The 27,681-nt window shown below is 43.2% G+C and overlaps 3 protein-coding genes across 3 annotated transcripts in view; 1 reads left to right on the top strand and 2 right to left on the bottom strand.

Annotated features, from left to right (window-relative positions):
* Positions 1 to 3,667: 3,667 nt before the first annotated feature.
* On the bottom strand, positions 3,668 to 12,510 carry opn7d (opsin 7, group member d). The gene is made up of 6 exons (XM_062459605.1): positions 12,018 to 12,510; positions 5,263 to 5,350; positions 5,007 to 5,169; positions 4,768 to 4,895; positions 4,343 to 4,677; positions 3,668 to 4,193 (listed from the first exon to the last, which is right to left on the bottom strand). The coding sequence occupies exons 2-6, from the start codon at positions 5,348 to 5,350 to the stop codon at positions 3,705 to 3,707; spliced, it is 1,203 nt and encodes a 400-aa protein (XP_062315589.1). The 5' UTR covers positions 12,018 to 12,510; the 3' UTR covers positions 3,668 to 3,704.
* Positions 12,511 to 17,299: 4,789 nt separating this feature from the next.
* On the bottom strand, positions 17,300 to 21,329 carry emilin3a (elastin microfibril interfacer 3a). The gene is made up of 4 exons (XM_062459509.1): positions 20,801 to 21,329; positions 20,508 to 20,627; positions 19,805 to 20,367; positions 17,300 to 19,621 (listed from the first exon to the last, which is right to left on the bottom strand). Exons 1-4 carry the CDS (start codon positions 20,938 to 20,940, stop codon positions 17,658 to 17,660), a joined length of 2,787 nt encoding a protein of 928 aa, XP_062315493.1. The 5' UTR covers positions 20,941 to 21,329; the 3' UTR covers positions 17,300 to 17,657.
* Positions 21,330 to 25,820: 4,491 nt separating this feature from the next.
* Positions 25,821 to 27,681, top strand: part of samd10a (sterile alpha motif domain containing 10a) — a 5,681-nt gene continuing 3,820 nt past the window's right edge. The window contains exons 1-2 of the mRNA XM_062459655.1: positions 25,821 to 26,248; positions 27,612 to 27,681. The exon at positions 27,612 to 27,681 is cut by the window's right edge and continues 112 nt beyond it. Coding sequence (XP_062315639.1) covers positions 26,236 to 26,248; positions 27,612 to 27,681 — 83 coding nt within the window. The 5' untranslated portion in view covers positions 25,821 to 26,235. The remainder of the gene's footprint in view (positions 26,249 to 27,611) is intronic.

Consider the following 27,681-nt stretch of genomic DNA (forward strand, 5'->3'; position numbering starts at 1 on the left):
GAGGAGGTATTTGGCTTTTCTGGAATAAATCCGCACTACACCCAAGAGTAGGTGACCAGAGGTCCGCAAACCAATATTGATCTACAACATAAACAAACAAACATACTTTGACCTGTTATATTGACCCTTAGTATTTACTTAAAAACACCAATTGGGCTTTGGTCATTACAGTCCATACTAGCTATCTTAACAGCATTGGTGATATATGACAGGACTTGAAATAACATATGTAGCTAGCTAGCTATGTGTATACGGGCAATTGTTAGCTTGCCACTTGCCAATTTACCTGCGGGCAGATGATGTCTTTGATAGTACTCTCCAAATTGCATTCGAACACATGAGCTTTGGTGATTTTCCGTTCCCAGTGAGCAGCTAGCCATATTTTAGCCATAGATCCACGTTTGGAAGTGAAGAGTTGAGTGTAAAACGCTGTCATGCTGAGACCCTTGGTTTGTTTCCTTCATCCAACAATAAAAACTGTGTCAAAACAAAATCCGAGTAATGTTAAAAACGAAATACAGTAGCTAGAAGTTAGCCACCATCTTTTCACTATGACCAACAAAAAAGACCCAACAAGACCAGCTACGAACACTAAAGCTCACTGTACTGTCTTTAGGCCTCACAGTCTACATCCATAGGCTATAGCCTACTTGCAAGCTCCAGTAAGTAGCAAGCGAGTCAACTGATCTATGTATTTTTCATTTAACTTGATATCTTATCAAACAAGTGTAAAATATATTTAACTAGATATATTTCACTCTATGCTACTCACACGATATCGAAATACGTCGTGTTTAATTGGGGCTTGGAACAATAAAGCGGGTCGAGTGCGCTATACCGCGCATTTGAGCATGCACGAGAGCAGACAGGTCACGAGCAGCCATAATACTTTTCTCCAAAACGTCGCATGAGCAACTTCGAAGGATTTATCTTTTTTCAACTGAAACATTGGGGAACGCCGAACAATCACAACCCGGTGGACGGTGATTGACACAGGTGTTGTGGCAAAACAACAATGAATGAAGTTTAGTACTACTGTCGGCCTCAACAGTGAGAGTAGAGTTTGGACAATGACAAAAACATCTATAACGAGCATCTGGCATCACAAGGACACAAAAATGTAATTTGGGAGTGTTGATCAATCTAGTTTGTTTGAGCAGAAAAGTATTCTATGAGATTTACTCATTAAAGTTAAATGCCTGCCTGTCTGGACCAGCAAATTAAACTAGTGTGCTAAGTTCCAGAAAAAGGAATTTATGAAAGTTGAAGGATTCACAGTGACAGCTAATCCAAGAAGCCTATAGGCTTCACATCGTCACCCTAATTATCAGAAGGAGAACGGGTCAACCCAACGTGAGCAGGAGAGCCCTCTCTGCCATTGTATTATACAACTCCCAGTTACATAAATCCAAGGAGAAATTACATTTCTAATTTGTGTGACCACACAGATATGGAGAGAAAGAGTTAGAGAGATAAGCACAGTCTCACAGCAGCATACACACCAGAGCAAAATTGCCTCCCTAGTGTCTGCTGAGGCATGGACAGCAGGCTGAAAAATCAACACGCCAAGATAAATTTGCCTCTTGAAGTAGCTGATGCCTGGAGCAATGGGGAAGCTTTGGAACAGCTGGTGTGGCAAGTCTTTGTTAAGTCTTCAAACCCCCACAATCCGTATGAATACCAGAGGGTTTTAGAATGATAACAACAATAAAAATAGAGGGTTACTGAAGAAATTGCTGAATAATGAGCAGTGAAAAGTGAGGGTGAAGATATTTGGTAAAGATAAAGCAAGATGTTATTTGGAGAAATCATATGGTACTTTCTGTGCACGTGAATTTGATGTCAGATTTTCCTCAACAAAATGAATGCTATAAGAAGTGTTGCTGTTCACAGATAACATTGTCTGCTTATCCAGATAGGACAAACTAGTACACTGTCCTTGTCTGGAATGATCGTTGTTGATTTTTTGGGGGGGAGGACTTGAATGCAGCGTGTGTATTGAACTTACATCTTGTTCTTATGTAACTTCTTTTATATGAAGCGCTCATTATTTTACCCTGTCAGGTTGGATTTTGTCAGAAGGGTTTAGTCACACGCCTTAAGAAGACACAAAGCTGTAGGGGTATTGTGGGGGTACTAAGATAGAATTACTTCAGAGGAAAATGCTCACTTTGCACTTAATTACATCTTCAACCTGTACTGTACTGTATATGAACCCCCACTCTCTTTTAGGCACTCTCATAAAGAAGATTTACATGTTTTGGATTTGCATCAAATTCACATCAGTTCAACACTATCCAGTAGAGGATTTACACTCAGGAGCTACCGTCATCAGACTTAAGACAATTAAGTTTACAGAGAGATGCATTATAATGATCATTAACATATTCTAACAATGTTGGCAATCCTTCAGCAGTAACTTGGATGCCAACCCAACTCAGTATTGTTTGCTGATACACACTTACCTGTCTAGAACTACAAGCAGGCAAAACTGCCCAGACTCATTGCTCCTCTGCCAAAGATAAGATGTATTTCTTCCTTGAGCAAGATTCTTAGTCTTTTCCTGATTTCCTAAGACAGCTCATTGTCTTGACTTTATGATGAATAGATTTGACTTTTGGGAGGGCAAAACAACGTTTGTTAAACTGCTACAGCTTTATGTTTTTTGTTTTTGTCACAATGGCAACATGGCTGTGAAGAATTGCTTCTGTAACATGTGTCCATATGTTCACTGAACTCTATTGTGAGCAATGAGATGTATTTCCCTTGATAAACTAATAACTTATATAGGACTTAAGTTATTTACAGTTCCCCAACCTCCTAAAGTTAACCAATAACACAAAACATTGTAAACCACACTAACGCATCATGCAGATTGTTAAATGGTTTTAATTAAGATTTTAATTCAGGGCATGATTGTGTTTAAAGATCACTCTCTTTCTGTATACAGTTCTCAAATCAAGGTCGACAATACAACAAAACAAAAGTCCAAGGGAACACTACAGCTACTTCACAGTTCAGTATGATAGGGAAAAGTCAGCTAAGGCCTGTTGCTACACAGGCATGGGATCACCAGACAAGTTGATCATTATTTTATGATATGTTATTTATATTCCCTTTGGGTCTGTTTTCCAGACTGTTGAAATTGATTTATAGTATTTTACTCTGATGTTGGATAATGTATCTTATGTTGTCTTTTGTTACATTGTTTTTTTTTGTTGTGAACAGCAACTTTAGCTTGCTTGAAACATCCCTGGTCCATGGTGATATTGAAGGACAATAAAAAATTCTAGGAATTATCTTCTTATTTTTTCAATTTTATTCCTCCTATCTTGTTATAATACCTGCTACTGCATTAATTGATGTCCTGCATTTCGAAACAGAGGCACTGACAAACATGGCACTGATAACAGCCACCAACTGCACCCTGGACAGCAACAAGCAACCAATGCTTCAGATGGGTTGGCACTGGAGGGTACAGAGTCCAGGAAGGATGCTGTTTCTGGTGTTTGCAGCCCTGGCAGAAGCTGCTCAAGCAACAAGGGCTGTCAAGGGTTTGTCATTGTAGCACTCCTCTCTGTTGCTGACACAGACTCACCAGTCATGTACGATTCAACGATTTGTTGTTTACACTGTCTCTCCTGTGTCAACTTCTTTCCCACATCAGTCTGTCTCTCCTTGTCTTCCTCAGAGAGGATGATGCCCTATAGGAATTCAGACTGCAGTTTGGCCGAGAGCTCACCCACAGTCACCGCAGTGAAGGTGGAGCCTGTCATCATGCATGCAGTCTTCTGGGGCGTGTCCGAGTGACCGTGTGGCGTTCCTTCCTCAGCACAGTGCAGACACACCCCGTGGCACTCTGGCTGTCCATTGGAGAAGCGTGTAGAAATGCTCATGTCCTTGTTGTTGCGTTGGGAGGTGGATCCAAAAGGATCGGCTTGCTCAAGACGAGGACTGCCCCTGCAGATCTTCTGACGGAACGTGGATGTGTCTCGGTACAGACACTTACGGAAGTTAGGTTTGCAAAGTAGGTACACAATAGGGTTGTAGATGGTGGAGGACTTGGCAAAGATGGCTGCCAGAGCAAAGGCAACCGGAGGTACGGCAGTGGCATCCCCAAAGGCTGCCCACATGGCCACCACAGCGTAAGGACTCCATGCACCCAGGAAGCCAATACACACTGCCACCGACAACTGTTGAGAGACACACTCACAAGAAGGCAGAGAGAGAGAAACAAAGAAGGACACTTCAGGGCATGTTCTGCATGCACTCACATACTGTAAGAAAGCAGTGAATCTTTCAGATGCAAAAGAGCCTGAGTGTCTGCTAATCCAGGGCTTACCTTCACAATGAGGGCGTGAGCGTTGGTGGTCTTGGTCTGGGGCGATACGTGCTGCTGGACGGCCTGTCGGGAGCCACGTACTGTCAGCAGGATGAAGGTGTAGGAGAGGAAGATGATGGTGCATGGCAGAGCATAGCAGAAGAGGAAGAGGCAGACGATGTAAGACATGGCCGTCGGTTCGTTGTTGGGAGCATGCCAGTTGATGCAGCAGGCTGTGCCGTAAGGCTCCGCCCCATAGCGTCCCCAATGTGCCAAGGGGCCAACAGCAAACACAGAGGCGTAGCACCACACTCCAGCCACCAGGAGGCAGGCGTGAGACGAGGAGAATTTGTTACCTGGTCACAAGGGACAATGGAAATGATGAGGTTCTATCCATCTCTTATTCGTAGACATTCGTAGATGCATGTACCCCTATGTTAACTCACCGTAGTTGGGGAAGCTGACTTTGAGGCAGCAAACAGATGAGAGGGCTGTGAGGTTGGTCAGGCTGCACAGACCGAACAGAACCCCACACATAGCATATATCTGGCAGGTAACCTCATCATACATCCACCTTCAAAAAGGGAAGAGAGAATGAATGTCACTTTATTGAAAAATCTGCTGGTTATCATTGGGGAATATGAATCATCCTGTGCGAGTGTGACGGGAGCGAGATACAACATACCTATGAGCAAAAGCTGAAGTAATGGCAAGAGGGAACAAAGACATGGTCATCCCAAGGTCGCTGATGGCCAGGTTAATTATGAAGAACTCAGCCGGCTTCAAGGTCGACCGCTTCTGATATGCAACAAGTAGCAGGACACCATTCCCCAGTAGTGACATAACACCTGAAAGATAAGGTGAGAGAATAGGATAGATTAAGGAAAAGGAAACAAACAGAGACATTGGTATAAATGTTAGACAAATGAGACTGGACTTACAGAACAGGATATACAATGTACCCATGAGGATATCATACTCCTTAGAGATAGTTGAGACAAATAGGGTTGAGTCTGAAGCATTTCCCATCTGAGGAAGAGAGGCAAAGGTTATTTGTTTGAGCTGTACAATAGTTTACTTAGAGGCCTGTTTGTCGTCTGTACAGTACTGTAGATATTTGAAAGTCTTGTCACAGCAGTTTACTGTCCTGCTAGGACAAAGTCAAGACATATTGAGGGGAGAAAGTAGTCAAGTAAAAGAAAAGGTTCCGTATGCACTTCATCTGTCTGTGATTAGCAGGAGCAGGGAATGACCAGGATTATAACTGGCATGACAAGCTGCTGTCAGTGTGTTTAGTTAAGATAATTGTATTCACTGCTGCAGGAGAGACAACGCCAAGAAATATCTTATCATTAGAACACCTCATGAATATTGCTAGCACTATTTATGTATTTGCAGACATAAAAAGGGTGTATAAATGTGTGTACTTCACTTCAGCTTCATCTGCAAGGCCTTGTATTCAGAATGTAGAAACTTGTGAAAATGATGCTATGTGTTTTTCACCACATTGAACTCCTGCTTAATGCTTTCAAGTGTGAAAGATGAAACAATTTGTCCAAGAGAAATCGAATGGGAGAGCCAAAAGATTCTGTGCCTCCTAGTGCCTGAAGCTTATGTAGTTGCAGACCAAATATAATTCCCCAAAAGTCAGATTATTTTAAAGAGCCAAATGGTCCTGCAGAGCAGATTGATAGTGACAGATAGAGAAAGGCAGTGTTGAGGGCAAGGGAGATTGAGATTATTTGAATTCAAATTTGCTTCACAGAGCAGATCATCTTGTTTTTTTCTATGTATGATGCATCAAATGATTGCTGTGCATGCTTGCTCGTACACACAAGCAAATATACAAAATATATACATGGATACATATAGACTCACGGTTTAGGACATGATTTAAACTGGAATGGGTTTGAGGAGCCAGATGATTCTACTCTTCACCATGAGCACAGCATGGCAGGTGCCAGACAAAACCATTTTAAACCTGAAAATGTGATGTATGATATTGTATCTCATGGTGTATGTAATGTAGAGGAAGCAATACCTCTGTTATCACAAACCCTGACATGAAGGGTTGGGAGAAGTGCTGAGATTAATACTGAACTAACATGGTCTTCATGGTCTTACATATTCTACATTGTGGCTTATCATCACCATGGATGGGTTTTAATACAGAACATCATTTCTTCAGATTCTGCAGTTTATGTCACGTGCAATATACTAACTAGTATAAAAGTAAAAAAATATTGTAGACCGACAGTAGTATGTAGTTTCAAGCAAGCAAACAAACGTAATCTTAATCATAAATGTTGCATTCTTACTACATGTACAACATTTTATATACTCATCCAAAAATAATCTGCATTTTATTTGACATAAACAGAGCAGAGACAGAGAATCAACATGAAATGTTTTTAAAAAGAAACAATTAGGTCATCATTCAATCACAGGATGACCCTAGACTAGAGTCCTTGAATCAGCATCCAAACTCTACACAGTATTGCCAAACCACACACACACGCACCCACACGCATACACACACACATAAATACAAACTCAAAGTGACATGGGAACACAAAACAAGCTTGCTACAGTATGAGCTTATGATATTTCTCTCTTTCTTCTCAACCTATTTTACTTTCAGATGTTACATAAAGCTGAGGATGTTTCCCTTGTTCATTGAAGACACATGGTTCATTGGTGCTCACAGACCCCTAATGAGAAAGTCTTCAAACAGCTCTTTCATTCACTGCTGAGGCTCCACCTTACAATCACATTTCAGAATTTCTTTTTGATTACTGTAAAGTCCACAGGATTTCTCATAAACAACCTAAAAGCTAAGGGTGTCTACTTTATCGTGTTGAACATGAATCACAAGGCTTCATTACAGATGACCATGAGTCATCAGTGCCAAACATATTCTCTGTTCTTTTCCAGAGTTCATTTCTGTGAGATACGCATGCTCACTGAACTCTGAGGATGATTCTCACAACAGACCCTAGAGCAACCTGTCAGCTGTGTCTATGTGTGTTTATGTGTGTTTAAGTGTGTGTGTGTGTGTGTGTGTAAGTGGGAACACCTTAGAGAGCTGGATGGCCCAGAGGAGCTGGTCAGCTGTGGCTGATTGTGTGTTATAAAGCGACTGAGCTGTGACACTGCTAACATGTTTTTGCTATCTGTTGGACAGCTGTACTCTTCAACAGTGCATAATCAAATGTCAGTGCAAGACCCATACCCTCAGATTGTACATACTAAAGCCAACTGTGTCTGCAATCAATTAATATTTGAATAACACACAATCCTTCTGTCATATCTATTTAACGTTCTAAACATTCCACTATCCTTTCTACATTTTTCTCTTATTTGTCACAAGCAAAACACAGAAGTTGTTAATTTTTCAGCGATAGAAATGTAGAGGCTCTGATCAGTGTAGTAGTTAGTACTCCTCTCAATCTTGTTCTTGTCTCCCGGCAGACTTTTCTGCTCCTCTTCTACTTTTAGTCAAACTGACCACTGTAATTGGAACTGACCCTCAACTGATTCTGTCTGATGGTGAGAGAAATAATCGCCCAATCCGAGTTGTTTTCACCATGTTGGTTATTCTGGATGGCCGTATATGGAGTGTAATTGCCTGGGAGAGGCACTGCTTGAGTGAGCAAGTGAGTGTTGTGATGCCTCTGCCAGCAACAGCTGAGCCAGAGGCATGTTTTTTAAGTTTGTCCACACATCCTTCTGTTCCATTCTCGTGAACACAATATATAAAAAAGGAATGCTTTTGAAATAATTTCTTCAGATTTTGGCATTAATGTCCACTTGGATTCAAGGTTAAACTGATTAGAATATGGTGGTCCAAGGTAAAAAAAAAAAAGGTATTGGTAATTGAAATGGTAAAAAAATGTCTAAAGAGTATTAATAAAATCAAATTAATATCAGTAACACCAAATTGTGTCATTGGTGTTAATGTTTCACAAAACTTTGTGTTTGCACTGACTCTTTGAAGTTCTTCCAGGACCAAGAGGTCTTTGGAAGAAGTGCAGTTGACAAAGTTATACACGCCACATTGAACATGTTCAGAATGCCTTCTACTCCAACATTCTTTGATTGTAAAGTTTTCCCCCAAAAATACGGGATAATAGGAGTCAGGTGGCTGAGTGGTTAGGGAAACGGACTAGTAATCAGAAGGTTGCGGGTTCGATCCCCGGCTCTGCCAAATGACGTTGTGTCCTTGGGCAAGGCGCTTCACCCTACTTGCCTCGGGGGAATGTCCCTGTACTTACTGTAAGTCGCTCTGGATAAGAGCGTCTGCTAAATGACTAAATGTAAATACATAACTGGCTGGCTAATTATCTTTGACAAGATCCAGGTAGACAAACAAACCTAATGGCTTTAACATAGTGATCCAGCTAGATAACAATTAACAGCAAGACACATGATACTTAAAGTGTACTCCACACAAATTAATGTAGTATTTTGCGCAAACATCCATCAAAAACAACCAAAAGACAAGATCCTTCATAAAAATCCAAACCCTTTGTTTGGATGTCCCTAACATATACGTATGAGTCTGGACAGACAGGGATGTGAACTTGACGGGTTTGCGCAGACATAAAACTTCAAGGCGTTTTTTCTCGTTGATACTATTATCTTGTCTGTCTGACTTTTACTAAACCTTAATGAACCTTTTCACTGTGTTTGTTTCTGTCTCATTAACTTGTCTTCTTGAAGCAGGATGTGTCTGTTCACAACTGTTCACTGTCACTGTGTGAATGAATGAATTTATGGGTGCAAGCAAAAATTCAAGGTGGTTCTAAATGCTTTTTTGTTCCACACCAGAGAGCATGCTGTGCATCAGGCTGCATGCTATTCTGATTGGATGGTATGTTATTATGTAATATAATGCAAACCCTGTTGACTTGCATTGCAACACGTGTCACATGTGGTTAGATGAGTGTGTCATGTCCCCTGCAGGCCTGCCGAGGCTCCACAAGGTCACGGGAGTGAGGTGAGTCTTGCGTTTTCCGTTTGCATTCTCTGTGTGTGTTCTTCGTGTGCGTTCTCTTTGTAGCTGGCTCTTCATTCGAGAACTGACATCACAACGGGGCAGTTTCACACAATGTCCTACTAGCATGTCTCAAACTAGTTAAGTTGCACATGCTGCAAGAGGCACACTGCAGAATGATGGCAAGTGTTGATGTTGGCTGTATGGACCAAAGCACCCATACCCAGTGGAGCACTAATTAAAAGGTGAAAATAGCTGGACTCTGGTGTGCCACAAAGAGACATCCATCAGTATATTTGCTGCCTTGATTCAGAGGCAGTTCAATGGGTTGCGAATGTCTTTATTTTACTGGAAATTGGCGTGCATCATATAGGTGGTTAAATGTAGACTACATCTTTTAAGGCGTTTGTAAAAACGGTCAAGAGATCAATCCACCAATACAGGTTTGGGATTTATCTATGATTGTACCACAAGTGTTTTCTCTTTAAAAAACTGTTCCAGATTTATGAGTGTAAGTATAAGCCTTCTTCTGATCTACGTATGCAGCCTTCCTCCACTCCACCACCCCCTCCCCCCTCCCCTCCAATGCACAATGTTTTATTCACGGTAGTGGACTCCCTAACCATTAGCATCCAAACTTACGGTCAACAGTTTTATTTTCATAAGTTGCATGTTAAGAAGGTAATGGCCTTGAGTTCTTTCATCCACAAAAAGCTTCTTAAAATGAGCAGTGAGTTACAAACCCATTTGCACTGGAGCACTATGCTGTGGCAGTTATTGATCGAAATTAATAAGACATGCAATCCTTAACCGTATCGACTTTAAGAGTTTGGTGAGAATATTACCATCACGGCTAAGGGAATGTGAAACTTAAGGAGGTAGCCTGATAAAACCAGTTAGAGCTGATGTAAATGGAAAAAAGCCTGCAGATGTTTTTGCAATGAGACGTATTGTTTATGCACAGGCAGATGCTGTAAATTTCTGAAACTGCATTTATCACAGGTGCCGTTGCGTCGCTTCGTCAGTACCCTTTTCCTCCTTCTCTTGCCCACACCGGGATTTGAACTCATGGTAATCCTGATTTAGGCACGCAATGCAACCCTTCCATACACTGCTTCAGCCAGCTTTGCTACCTAACAGTCGTATTTACACTGAGGAGTGAGTGACAATATACAGCACAGGAGGCATGTGATTAAAATACTACTACGCAGTAAGCAAATGTGTGTGTGACCCAGTCTGGCATGACAGTGTGACAGACCAATGTTCATGACAGCAACTGGATCTGAGTTGACTCACTAATCTACATAGATTGATTGCACGGTAGTCTTACTTTACCCTAGTTCAGTGAAACCGTCCCCAGTCATTATAGACATTGATTCAAATCCAGATCATGACCTCAGTTACTTATTCCTAAATCACCTTTGGCCCATGTCATGGTGGATTTTGCACCCATGCTCGTAGGGTATGTGAGTGTTGGCCTACCTCCAGGCCATGTCAAAGCTGTCCCAAGACTCTCAGAAACAGATGAGCTGTAAAGAATGCAACTAAATGTTTCTGCTGCCCAAGCTATGTCATCATCACGCTGTCTGCTTCCTATGTCCCCCCCCACTATCTACACCACCATGTTACATAAACAACCAGTTATTAACTGTATTACAAACCAAATTAAAGACACTACATTATTATTGATATGATCATTTGCCAACCTTTCCCTCTGTAAACGGTGTAAATAGGTGGATGAATATGACAGCTACATTTCAGTTTCCACAATCTAAAAGGATGTTTTGCAGATGTGAGTTTGTGCAATGGAGTCTGTGCATCTGCATGTAGAGTTTTTGAAGGTTACGACTTTCAAAGGGTCAAACAGAGTTTTGTATCCAGGCTATTAAAATACATAATCTGTCTGTCTCTCTCTCTCTCTCTCTCTCTCTCTCTCTCTCTCTCTCTCTCTCTCTCTCTCTCTCTCTCTCTCTCTCTCTCTCTCTCTCTCTCTCTCTCTCTCTCTCTGTCTGTCTGTCTGTCTGTCTGTCCTCTCTCTTTCTCTTTCTCTTTCTCTCTCTCTCTCTCTCTCTCTCTCTCTCTCTCTCTCTCTCTCTCTCTCTCTCTCTCTCTCTCTCTCTCTCTCTCTCTCTCTCTCTCTCTCTCTTTCTCAACACTGTCTGTGTAAAAAAACAACACAGCACCTGAATCTGGCTCTAATCTCAGCTAATACTCAACAACACTACTACTTGTACAGGCAAACACTTTATTACCACTGTCCAATGTTAATTTCCATAATCCATCCTCTCAAAGGAAAAGCCTTTGAATTTGGAGAGCCAAATAATATATTTTTTAGATCACACTCAATTCAAGCAGTAAAAATGTCTTCACATCTCAGAAATATCCAGAGACAGACATAGGCAAGCATACGGGACTCAAGAAAGCTAGCATGATAAAAAAAGAAAAAATCTACAACATGTCAACTTTATCCTATAAAAAATATAAATATTTTTGGTGTCAATATAAAAAACATCAAACATCAAATATTTTGTTATCTTTGACACCACCACCAGCCAACACAAATAACAGCAGGACTTGGAAGAGCCCAGACCAGCATCAATGCCTGTGATCCCCAGTAACAGCTTTGCTATACACTAATCCCTCGGTGCTGAGCTGAGCCGACAGCAGACAGAATCCTTGGTGAGCCCACACCATGCTTACCTTCCTGGGAGGAGATGTGTGTCCTCAGATAAACTCATGGAGGCCAGGTGGAGAGCAGGACAGAGCCTCTGCCCCTTGCCACACCACGGGAGAGACCAGCTCGGACAGCCACGGAGAGAGAAGAGGAAGACCCGACCAGGTTCACAGACCTACACTGTGAGTCCAGCTGCAGCCTCTCTCCTCTGTGACATGCACACTCACACACATCCAAGCAGACAAGCAGCCACAGACACGGACAAACACACGTTCACACACTGGCACAAACACGGTCAAATGAAGTCCTGATTGTGGAGCAGCAGTGGTCCTAGCGTGCGGGAGCAGAATGCTCAGCCCACAGGGATACCAGTCCAACCATTGAGAGGAAGAGGAGGAAACGGCACAATACTGGAAAGCTCTGAGTCTCGCTGATGACATAAAGTACCACCCTACTCTCTTTCTCCAGCACACTCTCTTTCTCTCTTTTTTTCCCTCTGTCTTTCTGTTTCTCGCACACAATCTTTTCTCAGCCTTCCTCTCGCTCCTGCTGTCTGTTTTACATGCTCTTTACAGTATCTACCACCCCCTCTCTCTTTTACTACAACTTGCTTCTTTCTACCCTCTACCCTTTCTCTATTTCCCTTCTAATAGTTTTGCTCTCTCTCTCTTTCTCTCTCTCACACACTCTCTTTCTCTGTCCCTGTTCCATATTTTGTCCATTCCATCCTTTCCCTGTTACCACTCCTAATCTGCTGAGGTCTCCTTATTTCTCTCTAAGCAAGAGCCTTAACCTTACTGTAAATTGATATATAGCAGTACTATACTATACTATAAAACAAAATAACAAAAACAAAATAACAAAATAAATTAGGTTGAGATTACAGTAACTGCAGTGTACTGCAGTATGCTCTCAGAAACGCATTGATCAAGAAAATCAGGTCTCTAGGTTTCTTTAAATTCAATTTTCAAGTGTGTACTTTAAAGGATTTCATCTCTGAATAGAGGATGGATTTTTATACAAATATTAAGATGGGGTGGATAAGCCCCTTAGCAGTGTTATTAGTTGACACTGAAAATGTGCTGATTCTCTAAGAACATGGATTCATTTTGGGAAACAAGGCAACTAATACCCATATTGTAGCCTTAGCTAATGATACCTCTCTGCTATAAGCTTTTAGTAATACTAAAAAGCCTTGTAATGGACATACCTTGTAAATCATGTAAAGGTTTATTTTTTATTGATAGACAGTCATGTTTGGCCAGTCATTGTTATACAGGGATGCCAATGCTTTCATTCCAAAAACAAAAGTCAGTCAGTACTAGTCAGTCAATGTTTGGCTCCTGAACACTACCTTACTAGGTGACTCATAAGTCATACCGTGTTTCTTCAGGGCAAAAATAAAATTATGAAATTTTAAACCCATCTGGAAAACAGACTTTCCCGGAGGTCCAAACGTCCCTCTTCCCAATCCCTCTATTAAGGAGTCCTACTGTAACAATGAGCCCTCCCACAGCACCTGAAGCATTGCTCCCACCATCTTTATCAGTCCCACACATAAGGTTGGTTTGGGTTTGGACATCACTGGACTGACAGGCGTGGAAAGCAGCTTAGGGCCTGTGGGCACGCTCACTGAGCTGTGCTGAGGCACAGGGCCTGTCAGGGAACCATAAAGAGCAGTGCTGTCATATTAACTCACGCCTCAGCAGGAACTTTAGCGATCTTCACCTCCTCTGACTAACTTAGATGAATTCTGTATCACATCCTTGCTCTGGTGAGCTCATGTGTCCGTCTGTGAGCTAATCTAATCTGATGTAAGAGCGTCTGCTAAATGACTAAATGATGTCCAGCAGAAAACCATCAGAAATGATTACAATGACCACTCGGCTCTCATTAGGAAAAACTTGGCCTTGACAGAAATAATAAGCCATTCATTTTCTGGTTGATTATTGATCATTGTATGAGCAAGAACAATCATGCATCATCACACAATAAGACAGTTGGTCTACATAGGACCAAGCATAATGGTTGTTTTACTAATAGGCTGAAGGTTTATGAATACCGCAGTGTGTATAGATGAGACAACCCATCAACAAGATCCAGTATAGGAGCCAAGGGCTGAACTGTGTCTCTACTGCCACAGTACATCTGAGGGACAGTGGGAAAAATGCTTAAAAACAGGTTTGTCCATAGCCAATAAAGATCTGGGGATTGTGAGAGCACCCAGGGGGATTTTCTAAAACACATTCATAAGCTTATGAAAGTCAACAGCTGACAGTGCACCATACAGTCTCTGCTCATTATATATGAACAGTACTAGGATGTTTGATCCTGAAGAAAGACAAAGTGTAAAAGTCTTGCATTTACAATCAGCTCTCCATAAGTCCTCACAGTTGACAGCGTCTTGTGTGTCCATTACTGCAGATCCATCTCAAACCCTTCCTTTATTTTTATATTCTTCTCAATTTCAAGACATTCTATTTCCAAAGAACTCCAAGAACTAAGGAAAGTTTCTTGCTGCTTCTTGCAGACGTGCTAGGCACTCTTCAACTGGATTGTGGTGGAAATGTTTTTACTAGCAGAGACTAAATAGAATTTAGGGTTCGAAATGGATATGATTCAAGTGAACAGCTGTGAAGATATCATGTTCATCCATGAACCAAAACTTTATTTCTAATTCACTTCATTTAAATAAATAATATAAACAACATAATTCATCAAGACATACAGCACAGTGGTTCCAGTAATCTTAAAATAATTAGTATACCTAGAATTAAACTGAAATTAGAATCTAGAAATAACATTGCTTATGCTAAGAATGTTTGCTGGCCAAATGTTCATACCAATTCATCACCTTCAATATTTACTTTTTACTTTTTGTCTTTGGTTCATGAGAAGGTTGATTTTCTGGACAAAATTCAGGAAATGGTCGACAAATAATGCACAATAACTATTTAACTAGATAATCTAGTAATGATTGTACTTTTTATTTGTTGTGTTTACATGAATCACCATTCCTTCCTTCCTGTCACTGTAGTGAGAATGAGAGCTGCGATCACACCATGGGAATTTGAGTCACAGCGGTATCTTTTTGCTTGATACTCTTCATGTATTAATTTTAGGTTACATGTTACTGTCAATCCTGTTTTATCCATAATTCCCTTCTCCCTTCTCCACAGACCAAACACAATAGCAGGTCCCACACAAAATATGCATCTGTGGGATAAACCTATTTCCATGTTTGAGAAGCCAAATGTGTGCCTTACATTGAAAAGTCTCAGACTGATTTGCACCTTTATCTCATAAGTGAAATAGTTCTGTTAACTTCTTTTTGACAGTCATGTTCATAAGGCAGAATAACACTATGCCTGCTTGAATGTTTGATGGAGAGTGACATCATGAAACTTCAGAGAAATCTGATGCTCGGTGGTTTTAATTTATTAGATGATTCCTGAAGTGGGAAAATAATTTGCCGCTCCAGCCCGTCCTACATTGGGTTAGTTGAGGGCAGTGTGGATTTACATGACATGCCAGGGGGGACATTTATATTGTAAAATGCTAAAATGATTAGTTACCAAATGTTTCCCAAAACTCCCACACAGTGGATGAATCCTCCTGTATCATCATGTACTGCTTAGATGCTAGATGGATCAGGCACTGTGTGCCAATCTCCATTGTGATTCTCAGAGGTTTGCATACATGGCCTGCTTGTTGTAATCTTTTCATCTAAGACCCTGCTGTTCTCAACACAGTTAACCCTCCCTGTTATGTGGCCAGTTATTTTCTTCTCTCATTATCTTCAGAGGGATACAGATTAAAGCCATTCATATTGAGTCTATATGCTGTCTATTGTCTTTCCAATCAGATGCTTCGCCATGTCTACTGTTTGTGTGCCTGCATCGGCTGCCAGTCATTGATAAACACATTCAATGGCCAAAGGCCATGAGTGAGGCACACAGACATAGAAGACTAAAATAGGAGATGAGCCATAGGAAGGACCCTCTGTTTGAGGGCCAAACTCAACAGAGAAGTGATTATTTACAGTCTGACTATCTGCTTGGAAAAAGACATGATTAGTGTGTAGCAGGCTAGAAAGAGTGGGTGGTGTTGAGGGTTGAATGGAGCGAGAGAAGCAGAGGGGAAAAAAGAAAGAAAGAAAGAAAGAAAGAAAGAAAAAGAAAGAAGAGGGGAAGAACTGGGAAAAAGACAAGAGATGATACAGTAGGTAAAGCAAAAATAGGATGATGAAGTAATAAAGATGCAGAGGGAGAAACGAATGGTTTAAGGGACTGAAAGATGGAGAGGAGCGAGTAAGTGCTTACAAAGAGATGGTCTGAAAGTGATCATGTGTGACAAGGCCCCCCTGGATACTGTGTGTCTGTGCGCGTGTGTGTGTGTGTGTGCATGTGTGTGTCTCCTCCAGCTCCACTAACATCGCTGTGTTCTTTTCTCCTGTTCTGCTCCATTGTTAGGCACTGCATGCCTCAGCTCAGTGACCAAAACACTTCCCCATGACAGCAGTTCATCTCCCACAAATCTGTCATTTTTAATGGCCCAGGAGTCTGATGGGGCACTGGGGCTGAGGTCTGAGGCTTAATAGGAAGGTCACCCATTGCCCATCATACACTCCAATCAGAGCTAAGATGAAGTAACAGGGGGAGGGAATAGTGAGAGATACTGTGATTGGTTGCCTGACAGAAGGGCTCAGAGTCTGGCTGTCCCACCTAATGCTGGGTACACACTACAGGATAATCGGGCCGATTTCCCCCCTTCCGACAATCCTAGGTAATGTCCCGATTATCTTGATAGTTCTACAGATTATTTTATCAGATTTTCCCTTGGTGTGAGGTGTGTTAAGAGTGACCAAACCTGCTCGGAAGAATGTCGGAACCGCCCCGATCGCCAATCGTAAATATTGTTGAATATTTACGATCAGAAATCCTGATGTGTGTCTAGGATTTTTTTGTCCTCGTGTTTGTGGTCTCTCACATTTTGAAAATATTAAAATATAAAAAAAATCTTTTAGTGTGTACCCAGCATTAGTCGTGGCGTTTTATCATTCCTGCTTGGTAAACACTGTCCCCCTGAAGGAGGTGACAGAGAAGGACAGATACACACAGAGTATGCAGAATCATCATGGTGCTCATCTAATAAGCTTTACTGTTGGCCAACCTGTTGGCAGTGATTGAGATACATAGTGCCTCTCTACTGCTCTCTGGTGGAATAATTTCCCCTTGTTTCCTGTGTTACCGAATTTCTATTCACAAAATGTACGGCCAATAGATCAAATGATGTAATGACTATTTATTTGAAAAACAACATTTACATACCAAGATGAATGTGAATCACAAACTTCTCTGATACTTGCAATTGAAAAGTAAAAACATAATAAAAACATGTATCTTGGATACTATAAGGATATTCTAAACAATGGCTAAATCAATATAAAAATCAATCAATATAAAACTTTGGACTTGATCAAACTCAATAACACAATTTGAAATTGTCTATGGACTTGCAGTGCGATACATTTGTACAACGAACTTCTGAACATTTCCCAACATCAACATGATCAACATCAACCCCATGTCTCTGGAGTTCTAGAGAATGGCCCATTACAGCATCACTCAGATTGTGGCCTCCCTTTTACAGTAATAAGTTTCTGTCTACTGATCTCCTCTCCTCTGCTCTGGCTCCAGACTATGAGGTTGTCTCTGGTGGCTCAGCTCTAGCTTGGCTGTGCAGTTTCTCAAGCCGTCTCTCAGCTCAGACAGCTGCAGAGCATGGCTGCTGAGGGTCCCGTTGACCTGGGATAGGTGTCCGTCCGACTGCCTCTCCAGCTCCGCCCTGATCCTCTCCAGGTCCTCAGCCAAGTGACTTAGACCCTTGCATTGGCCTTCCACGCTGGCCACCCGGCCCCCCACCTCAGTAACTTCTTTCTGGACTCCCAGCGCCGTGCTCTTGCATCCCTGCACCTCCCCAGCCAGACGCCTCCTCAGCTCCTGCAGTTCTGCCTTCAGCCGGGTCAGCCTCCGCTCCCCAGCGCCCAGCATGGATGCCTGCCGGCCCACCAGCTGCACCACCCCTTTCACCTGCTGGGCCAGACGCTCCTCCCGCTCCTGCCAGGTACTGTTGGCGCGGCCCACCTCCCGCGCCACCAACCCCACCGAATCTTTCAGACTCCGGAGAGTGCGGTTTACAGAACGGACATTAAACTTGAGCACCATGAGCTCTCCCTGAAGAGAGTTCCCCTCCCTGTCTTCCTGCTGGTGGTCCTTATGGTCCAGTCTGACCAGTAGCTTCTGCAGGGTGCTGTTGAGGCTGGTCAGACTCTCAGCTTGAGCATCCAGGAGCCCCTTCATGTTGTCCTCCTCCTCCACCAGGCGAGAGTGTAATGAGGCTGCATCTCCCTGCAGGCCAGAGGGAGGGGAGGAGCTGCAGGAGGAGGTGCAGAGACTCTCAAGGCCGCTCAGCTGTCTCTGGACTCTGTCCACGTCCAGCTCCAGCCTCTGGCGGAGGGACTCAAGCTCTGTCTCCAGAGTGGGCACGGCGTGACCCTCCAGCAGGGCCGGGGCCGTCGCGTTGCCCAGCTCCTCCACTGCAGTCAGCAGACGGCCCTCCAGAGCTTTCAGCTTCCCCTCCAGACGAGCCTCCAAACCCAATCCCACCTCAGTGGTGTTCAGCAGCCTTTCTCTAACTCTGGTCTCACCAGCAGCAGTGGCACCACTGACCCCCTTCACCTTGCCAGTCAGGTTAAGGCGGGCCTCAACGTACCCTAGCCGCCCCTCCAGCATGCCCTCCACATGATCCTTGTGCCCACCCAGCTCTACCCTCAAGTGGCCCTGGGACTGGTTGAGCCCAGCCACAGACTGCTCCAGCAGGTGCACCCTCTCAGCTAAGCCAACCATCCTGCCAGAGCAGCCCTCTGTAGTGTCCAGGCGCTGGATCTGAGCCTGGAGATGTCCTAGTTCCTTCTTCAGGCCTGTGGCACTCCCCTCTAGGGCCTGCTCCAGCTGCTCCTGTGTCTCCTCCTGTTCCCGCTGGCACTGCCGCCGCACATCCCCAGCCTTCTCCTCACAGCGGCCCTCAGCGACCTCCATCCTCTGCTCAAACCCACCCAGGATCTCCGCTCTGCTAGCACCCAGTCTGCCATCTACCAGCTCCTCCGCAAACTTCTGGTAATCCTTACCTGCAGAGCGGGCTGAGCTATGGTCACCAGACAGCCTCCTCAGGGTTCCGTCATGGCCCACCACCATTCCTCTCAGCTCCTGCAGCTCAGCGCTCTTGACCTTCAGCTCTGTTCTGAGCTGCTCCACCCTGCTAGTCAGCTCCCCCAGACCTGTAAAAGCCAGGCCCCCATCCAGCCCCTCTGCTTCAGGGTCTCCACCAGGAATGTCCCCGAAGCCCACGACTGAGTGGCTAGAGGCCAGAGCAGGTGCAGGGACAGGGCCGGGTGAGGCAGACAGCAGGGTAGACAGCATTCTGTTGGCGTCCTCACGTAGAGAGGCACGGAGGGCGTCTTCCAACCCTGTTAGGGTCCCCTTTAGTGTCTCCAGGCCCTGGGACAGGCGCCGCACGTCCTCCTCCATACGGCCCAGACGTTCCTCAGTCTCACTGTCAGGATCCTGGCCTACAAGGAGAGTAGAAGCTGTTTACATACACACAGCACACTTCCTAATCCAAAATTGAATGAGCATGCATGTGATACTTTACCATGAACTACAATTGTGTTTTGTTTTAATGCTAAGTGTAATCAACCCATGTGGGTATGAATGTACTATGACTTTGGAAACACATGCACAGCCAATCTCACCGTCAACATCATGGCTGCCACCAGGGGGGGGTGTTTCCTGGGGCCGATGCTCACGCTCCTGTTCATGCTCCTGTTCATGCTCATGGTCATGTTCACGGTCATGCTCATGTTCAGACTCCTGTTCAGACTCCTGTTCAGACTCCTGTTCAGTCTCATGCTCAGGTTCATGCTCAGGGTGGTCTGCCTCAGGCTGCTGCTGAGGGTGGTGGTCTGGCTCTGGCTCCGAAGGAAACGGCTCAAAGGAGGTCTCTGTGTAGGAGGTCATGGGAGGTCCAAAGTGACGCATGGGGTAAGATTTGACATTGCTGGGAGGTCCCTTGGGTTGACTCCAGGGATTGGCCTTAAGACCAGGGTGGACAGGTGGACCCTTGAACTGTGGTCCCTTAAAAGGTGGACCCTTAAATGAGGGGCCCTTAAAAGGTGGCATCATCTTCATGGGTTGGTGGTAGGCTGGAGGTTCCTCCATGCAGCCATAGCCAGAGTATCCTGGGCAGCAACGCCACTCCAGCTCTGTCTGGGTTTTATATGCTACCTTGTAGTGTGGTTTGTACATCAGGCGATATCTGAAAGAGCATTTACAAACAAGCTCAGGTAAGCCCCTAAACTTGAAAATCGTACAGACTCAACATGGTTATGGTAGGAAAGGTCAGTGTCCATTTATTACCATGCTTCTATTGGAAATCATTTGTAAAGGATGACTCACATGAGAGTTGGACACTTCTGACCCCAGGAGCACTTGTTGTATTCAGCCTTCACATAGGGGGCCGCCCCATCCTGCATGGTGAAAGACACGCTCTTCTCCACTACATATGCACAGTGGTTCCTAGGAGAGGAGAAGCAAGAAGCCATCAAATAACATATACTTTGGGTTTTGTGTGGTCGGTAAAAATCACCATAGATAAGGCTCGAATTATAAAAATGCCTAAGGCGAACAATAGAGAGCATGACAAGAATATAGACAAAGAAAGACATACTGTAGACAAAGATACTACTTACTTGTGTCTGCCTGTTGGGTTCCCTTGGCCATGGTGTGGACTTGCCCCTGCCTTGTACAGATTGTATTGGTTTGGACTGTAGAATTTGGCACCGGCCAGTGACACTATCACTGTCAAGATCAGAATTGGAACTTTGTACATCTTTGTTTGTCTTTTATCCTCACGGGGAAAAGAGGCTTAAGTCCCAAAGATTTAGTCTCTAAGAGTAACAGAAACAATGAAAAGTAAATGGAGATCAGTGGCCCTGGTTCCTCTGGAGTGTCCAACTGATGGGAGATGGATGTCCGTTTTGAATGCCAGCCCCCACACACACCTGCATTTCACCACAAAAGAGCCTATGGATAATTTTGTTTCCCCTCAATGACAAGGCTGTGACTTAAACACTAATGAATAAAAACCCAGATCCACAATAGAGAAGTACAAAAATGTTGTTCGGAGAAGAAAATAGAGAAAGTAAATGCTGACAGGGAAGGTGTAGCAGAGTGCCTCCTTGTCTGTGTTGACCCTGACTAAGGCTCTGGGTGTGGTGGACTCTCTGTCAGTGACAACAGTCTACTGTGAGCCGGGGCACCACTAGCGTCCCCTAATAGGGCCTCCCTTGGCAATATTTGCATATTCTCCTCCCACATTGCCTGCTGACGGTCACACAGGAATGAGAATGGAAGGGTACCATATCCACCATCTGTGTTCATGTTCATTACTACCTTCTTACACCCATACACACTTCTACCGCCAATACTTCAACCTCAAGCTCTTTATCCAGTGTATAGTTATTAGCCATTATATTCCCTATGTTCCTCTTTATTTAGTTTAAGATAAATAAAATAAAGATTGCAAGACACATCTGTCGAAACCTGTCACGCTCAGCGAGGTAATGATAAATGACAATTCTTGTTGAGCAGTCATCACTGTCTGCATTGAGACTGCTGTTTCTGCTGTGTTCTTGTTCTTGTTCTGGTGACATCATATGCCTCAACACTGAGAAGAGTTGACAAATTGCCTCAACGGCTTCACAGTGTTGGACTCCCTAACCCCTAACAAATATTTTAAACACCTTTGTTGTACAACAAGGTAATTCTGGAAACTAAGCAAGACACTTCCTCTGCCTTCCTTTGCCCAGCATTTAACAGTGAGCTACATCACATGTAGATGTCAGGTCACTTTCAATGGCCTTGAGAAGGATCTACAAACCCACAAGTCAAAACACAGAGCTGTATGTCAGTTTCCTAAGGTTGACCCACCACCAAACAGAACTTGGTTTGAAAACATATTCGTTAAAGTTGTCTCATTTTGCTACACACATACACACACACACACACACACACACACACACACTAAACCTAACGGCAAGTCACCAGGCCTGCAAACAAATAAGTACAGATGCCTTGTGTTGAAAAACACACACACCGTTCTGAATGGCTCACCAACGCAAACGAACCCCCACCCACCACTCCATCACAACACATCTTTGTTCACTAGTATTGGCTGAAGTTAATGGGAGTTTCTAGGGAATGTGCTTTATTCACAAATGTCTCAATAGTACAATTTGTCCAATTTTACTGGTTTATTCACTTTCTATATGGTAGATACTTTATACAAAAATTTTGTTTTTCATTCATTCAGTCTCAATTTTTGAACAAAATCTTTTGAATTGGTGCGATGTCTTCAGATATCCTTGAAGGACGAATGGAACGGATTGGATGTCCTCAGCACTGGAGGCTTTTTAACTTTGAGTGATGACAATGTTTCTCTTATCCTTACAGAGAAAAATGTTTTGTGAGTTTCAGTTTGTCCTTAGATGATTGGTAAAACATTTGTATTACAACATTTAGCTTACAAATGAAAAGGCAACAATAAACTCTTCCTGACAGTGCACATTGACAACCCTGTCAAGCATGTACAATGTATGATGTATGATTTATGATGAAAGTTTGAAGTCCTAACCATCACCCCTGACTGTTTTTTTTCTATTAAAATACCATGTAGGTTCAAGTCCGCAAACCACAAATATGTGTAATGCGTCTTTGTCATTATTTGGTTTTCATTTCATGTTTTTCAGAGAGTTTCATGTGTATTACAGAGTTAATGTGAGAGTCACACATGCTGTGGACTGCTTTCTCTGCAAATCAATCACAGACTGGAATTAATCAGCTGGCAGTCTTTCAAAAACTGAAGTAACATTGCGTCCATTATTTTAGAGCACTCTTTGGATTGGTCCTTGTTAAAGGGTCATTTCCTGTATCCTGTTTGTACCAGGGCACACCTCCTACCTGGGAACTCCCTGTCACTTGCCAGTGTACAACATCAGAACAGTGTGTATGTGTGTGCATGTGTGTATGTGTTTAAATGCACTTTAATTCCCGTAGCTATTTTACCACTTCATCCGTCAACAAGCTTTCATTGTGTAATGTAAAACATTTGAGATGTTTAACACAGGACCAATGTTAGGTCCTTCGACACAAGCACACCTTTATTCCAGCAGCCGCACCAGGCCTTTCCACCAAAGACAACTAGCAAATGATCTCACAATGTAGCAGCTGTTTCAGACTCCATTCCTTCAGCCATGGTAAGATTGACATCACTTGTTGGCTATTCACAAACCTATCATCACAGCCATTTTGAACAGGATGGGGCCCAGTTAACCTGCCTGTCCACATGCGCAGAAAAGTGTTGAGAATCCAACAAATGAATATGTGTGTGGGTGTATGTGTGTGTAGTTGTCCAATCTGTGTTTACTATTCACACCAGAGGTCTACATTCTAAGTCTGCCTGATTGCAGACCACTTTAAGTGAGTTTTATAGCATCTCTGTTTATTTGACCGTTAGTGTGTTTTAAGAGAAGTGATTTTTTACCCAGCATTTACATAATATGCATATATGTTGAGATGATATGAGTAAATAACAAAATAACCTTGTTTAAGTGTAGCAACCACTGACAAATCATTTTAGAAAATTTATCATTTTCATGGAGTTTGACAAACTATAAGTATCGGCAAATTGCAGGTTGAAAACCTTTAAGCTCTGTATTATTTACAGTTGTTTATTTGTTTGCTTGTGTGTTTAAGTGTAGCCTGCATCCGTATCTGTCAGTTGACAGCCATGTGGAAGAGCAAATAGGTTTAATTGATCCCACTTCCCCACAAAACCCCTTTGTCTGCAGCAGTCAGAAGAACACACTCTGACCAACAGTACCAACACTTCTAAAGGCATGGACCAACAACCACCAAGCACACTGTTTTGAAAATACAATACTTTTAAACATGTTTCTAAATGTGCTTGTGTGTAAATGTCATCTTGTTTTGTGTGATATCTCAAAGATTGTTTTTACGGCTTCAAGGCACATCTTGATATATATTGATCCATTTGGCAAACACTGGTGTGAGTAAACTCCATGTGTTGGCAACACAAGGAGGTAGAGGTCTCCTTCCCACTTGACAGCACTGTGAGAGGTTATATGTTTGAGGAGGCTGGCCCAAAGGCTGTAGAAACAGAACACCTCTCACTAAATAGTATGCAGACATCCCAAGTCTCCCGGAAGGTCCGGGAGTCTCCCACATTTCAATAGCGGCTCCCTGACGCCCGCAAATGCTCTACAATCTCCCGGAAATCGGGGATTTTGTTTTTAGAGCGAGCGAGAGACTGTCCAATGGTCATTTCTGGTAGAGATAGGTGCATGGGGGGGGGGGGGGGGGTGTACGTGCAGGTTGAGGGGGTACATCATGCGTCCAGATTGCGTCAATGGGGGGGGGGGCACCTCCCGGAAATTAGTCTCTGCAGGTTGGGATGTCTGAGTATGTGAGCACCCCACTGCCATGCATGAGAGGATCCATCAACAAACATGTCAAGTCTGCCCTGCCTAAGGGATGGCATGAGATCTAGTGAGATAGTTTCAAGACAGTTGTACTGGTTTAAAATTGTAGGCCTCAGTGGATCAAATCAAGTTTTATTTATATAGCGCATTTCATACAAGAAGGCAACACAATGCGCTTCACAGAGGGGAAAAAAGGAGGGAAGGGGGGAATACAAACACTTACATTTGACACTCATTTTCCAGAGTTAAGTTATCTTGATCAATTTACTTGTTGAACCCTAAGTTATGCTTGTTGTGAGGACCAGCTGACTAAAACTTTCATGTTTTTTCCACCACTTCCTGAATGCTGAGACTGCCCCCTGGTGTTGTGGCAGAGAATGGGAGGCTGGAGATTACATCTACAGTTACCTCAAGAAGACATGACAGAACACTCCTCCATCAGCCAAGTGGAGATTGCTTGCATTCAGTGTGTTCGTGTATTTCTTAATTAGAATACCATGTTTCTGGTCAAAGGATCTAGTTTGGAAAAAATATCAACAGTAAGTTGACCAATTTTACACCAAATAACAAAAAAAGGCCCCTCACCAAAAATACTGTACTGTTAATATTTAAGGCTCTTTGATGTTCTCTCCTGTGGAAACTGTTAATTCAAAAGGCTTCCTTTCATCTTTTTACCCTCTAGCCAAGGCAAATGTGCCCAGCTAACCTAAAAGATCACCCCCCATGTGCCCACTCCAATATCAGTTCCATGCTTCCGTTGTCATGGTAACGTGGCCAAAAGCTGTGCCCATACACATTGGCCTGTAATTAACTTATCTGTTTGTTGTGTCATCAACTGGGAGAACTTAAAATGATCTTGGTTACACTTTCTTTAAAATGGCATAACCCGTTCATGGTGCTATTTTAATAGTCTAACGTCCTCAAAATCTTTATCCTGTAGCAATTATGTGCTCAGTCCTTGGATCCGCTACAGAAAGGTCACCCCCTGGGTCTCGTGCTTAGGACTACACTAAAACTCCATCATGGCAGTGGTCCCCAGGTAGCATACTTAGTGAGCTATTTTTCTTTAAAAAAAAAACATGGGAATTCCCTGACGTTGAGCTTCCCCCATTCTGCTTGGCCTTTCGCGTGTAAACCGCGCGCTGGCTTTTCATCAGCCTGTTTTCAAAGTATCTGCACTGGCTGCTTTAATTATAGGGCCCCCGGCAGCACTTTGAGTGCGCTGCAACTGCCTCTTGAGAAAAACTTTGCATCTGATTCTCACGACAAGATAAACCATACTCACACATGCAGACACACACACACACACCGCACCAGCAGAATTAGTCAAGCAACGTCGGCGGGGCATTCCGAACAGTCTTCACCACACGCGTAGTAACTGATATAACTAGTTGGGCGCTCTCGGCACAACGGCACAGACGTAGGCTACAGGAAGAATATCTGCGGAGTAAATAGATGAGCAGATTACATAAAGTGGTGGTTGGTATAATAAAGTTTTGGACAACCGGCTGCATGAGGAAACGGTAAGGTGAGAAACAACCTCTCTGCCTGCCTGACTGCGGTCATCGAAGACGATGAGCTACCTTTGCTAGAACAGTCACGGGGAAACAAGGAAAGCGTGAGCCATGGCTGTCGACGGTAATTTAGACATTAAATTGCATTTTGACTTCTTATGTCATAATTATGAGGCAGTGTGTCTTGATGAATATAGTTTCTTGACAAATTAAACAATACCGTTTTACTTCAGCCTGCTTGTCTGATATTGTGGTCTAACTGGTTGTGAGCAGCTTACTCTCAGTTCATGTTTCGGAAAGTGAGTTAATTGACAAACCAGGGCTGGTCAGCTGGTGCTGAAATGGACAGCACCTTTATGGTGTCCTATTAGCCATGGACTTTTTAAAATAATAAAAAGGAAGTATAGCTATATATCAGAAATTGTGAGTCATTTTTTCCCTGGGTTTATGCATTGCAAGCCACTGTGTGTGTGGAATGTAGACAGCGTTGGATCTTTGGATCGTTGGTCCACAGGCGTGACGACATCACCATTAAAGAATTGTGCAAAGGAAGAAACATGGTTCCGTTGTCTCCTACACACTCCAGACTTACTCATGTGCTGTGGAACACAAGGATTCACATCAAATGCCATTATAGGTTTATAATGAGTTCTGTTGGTAGGCACAATCTTGATGTTCACAGTGAAAAGTGAGCTGCCTCAGTACAGTTGATCTCTGCTGGAGGTCTGGGATGTGGGCTGTTGAATGATGCAGAGGAGCGTTACAAAGCAGGAGCATCCAAAGACTTTCATTTCCATTCCATCTTCCCCTCCGCCATCTATCTTATGCTGTCCTCATTTCAATTAAACCCTCTGTGTCAATTAGAAGAAATATATTGAAATGAGCATCACACACGGCTCAGATGGCCTCAAACACAACAAGAACGTCTACCCAACTGGCACATGAATCAGTAATGACCCTTGGCTTACTGCCAGGGTGTGTTGCAGTAACAGCCTGTTTATTCTGGTACCACTTTCTTCTATAACATGCCCACCTGCTGGAAAAAAGGAACTGTGTGTCTGCCAGTAAGATTACTTATAATGATAAGTGAAACTCACAACTGCAAACAGTGAAGTTACAATCTGATGTTCCGTTCCATGTTGTGATACTTGTGTGTCTGGGACTGCCTTGGAGCTATGTGAGTACAGACTTTGAAATTCTTTGGAATTTTACCTCATAGCAGCTCGGGTATCCAAGCTATTCTTTGAAAACACCCAGTAATGAGATCATTCTGAAATGACAAAGGCCCCAGACTGTTTTACACATCAGTGACACGCAGGTTATAGTCAGCAGAAACATGGCTTTTCAGCACAAACAGTGGATAGTGAAGGATTTTCAAACCTCTAAAACCGGTAATGAGATGTGTTGCAGAATGTGCTGTTGCAGAATGTGTTGATATTGTACACTACAATCGAATTCTCAGTGTGTGCCCACTTCTGTGTGTCCAGCTGCTTCCAGCTTCAGTTTCTGCCGTCCAGCTGTGGAGTACAGGGCGCTGCCTGAGGACTTTAAGCACCA

Source organism: Osmerus eperlanus, chromosome 4 (assembly GCF_963692335.1).
Source record: "Osmerus eperlanus chromosome 4, fOsmEpe2.1, whole genome shotgun sequence".
Classification (NCBI taxonomy): domain Eukaryota; kingdom Metazoa; phylum Chordata; class Actinopteri; order Osmeriformes; family Osmeridae; genus Osmerus; species Osmerus eperlanus.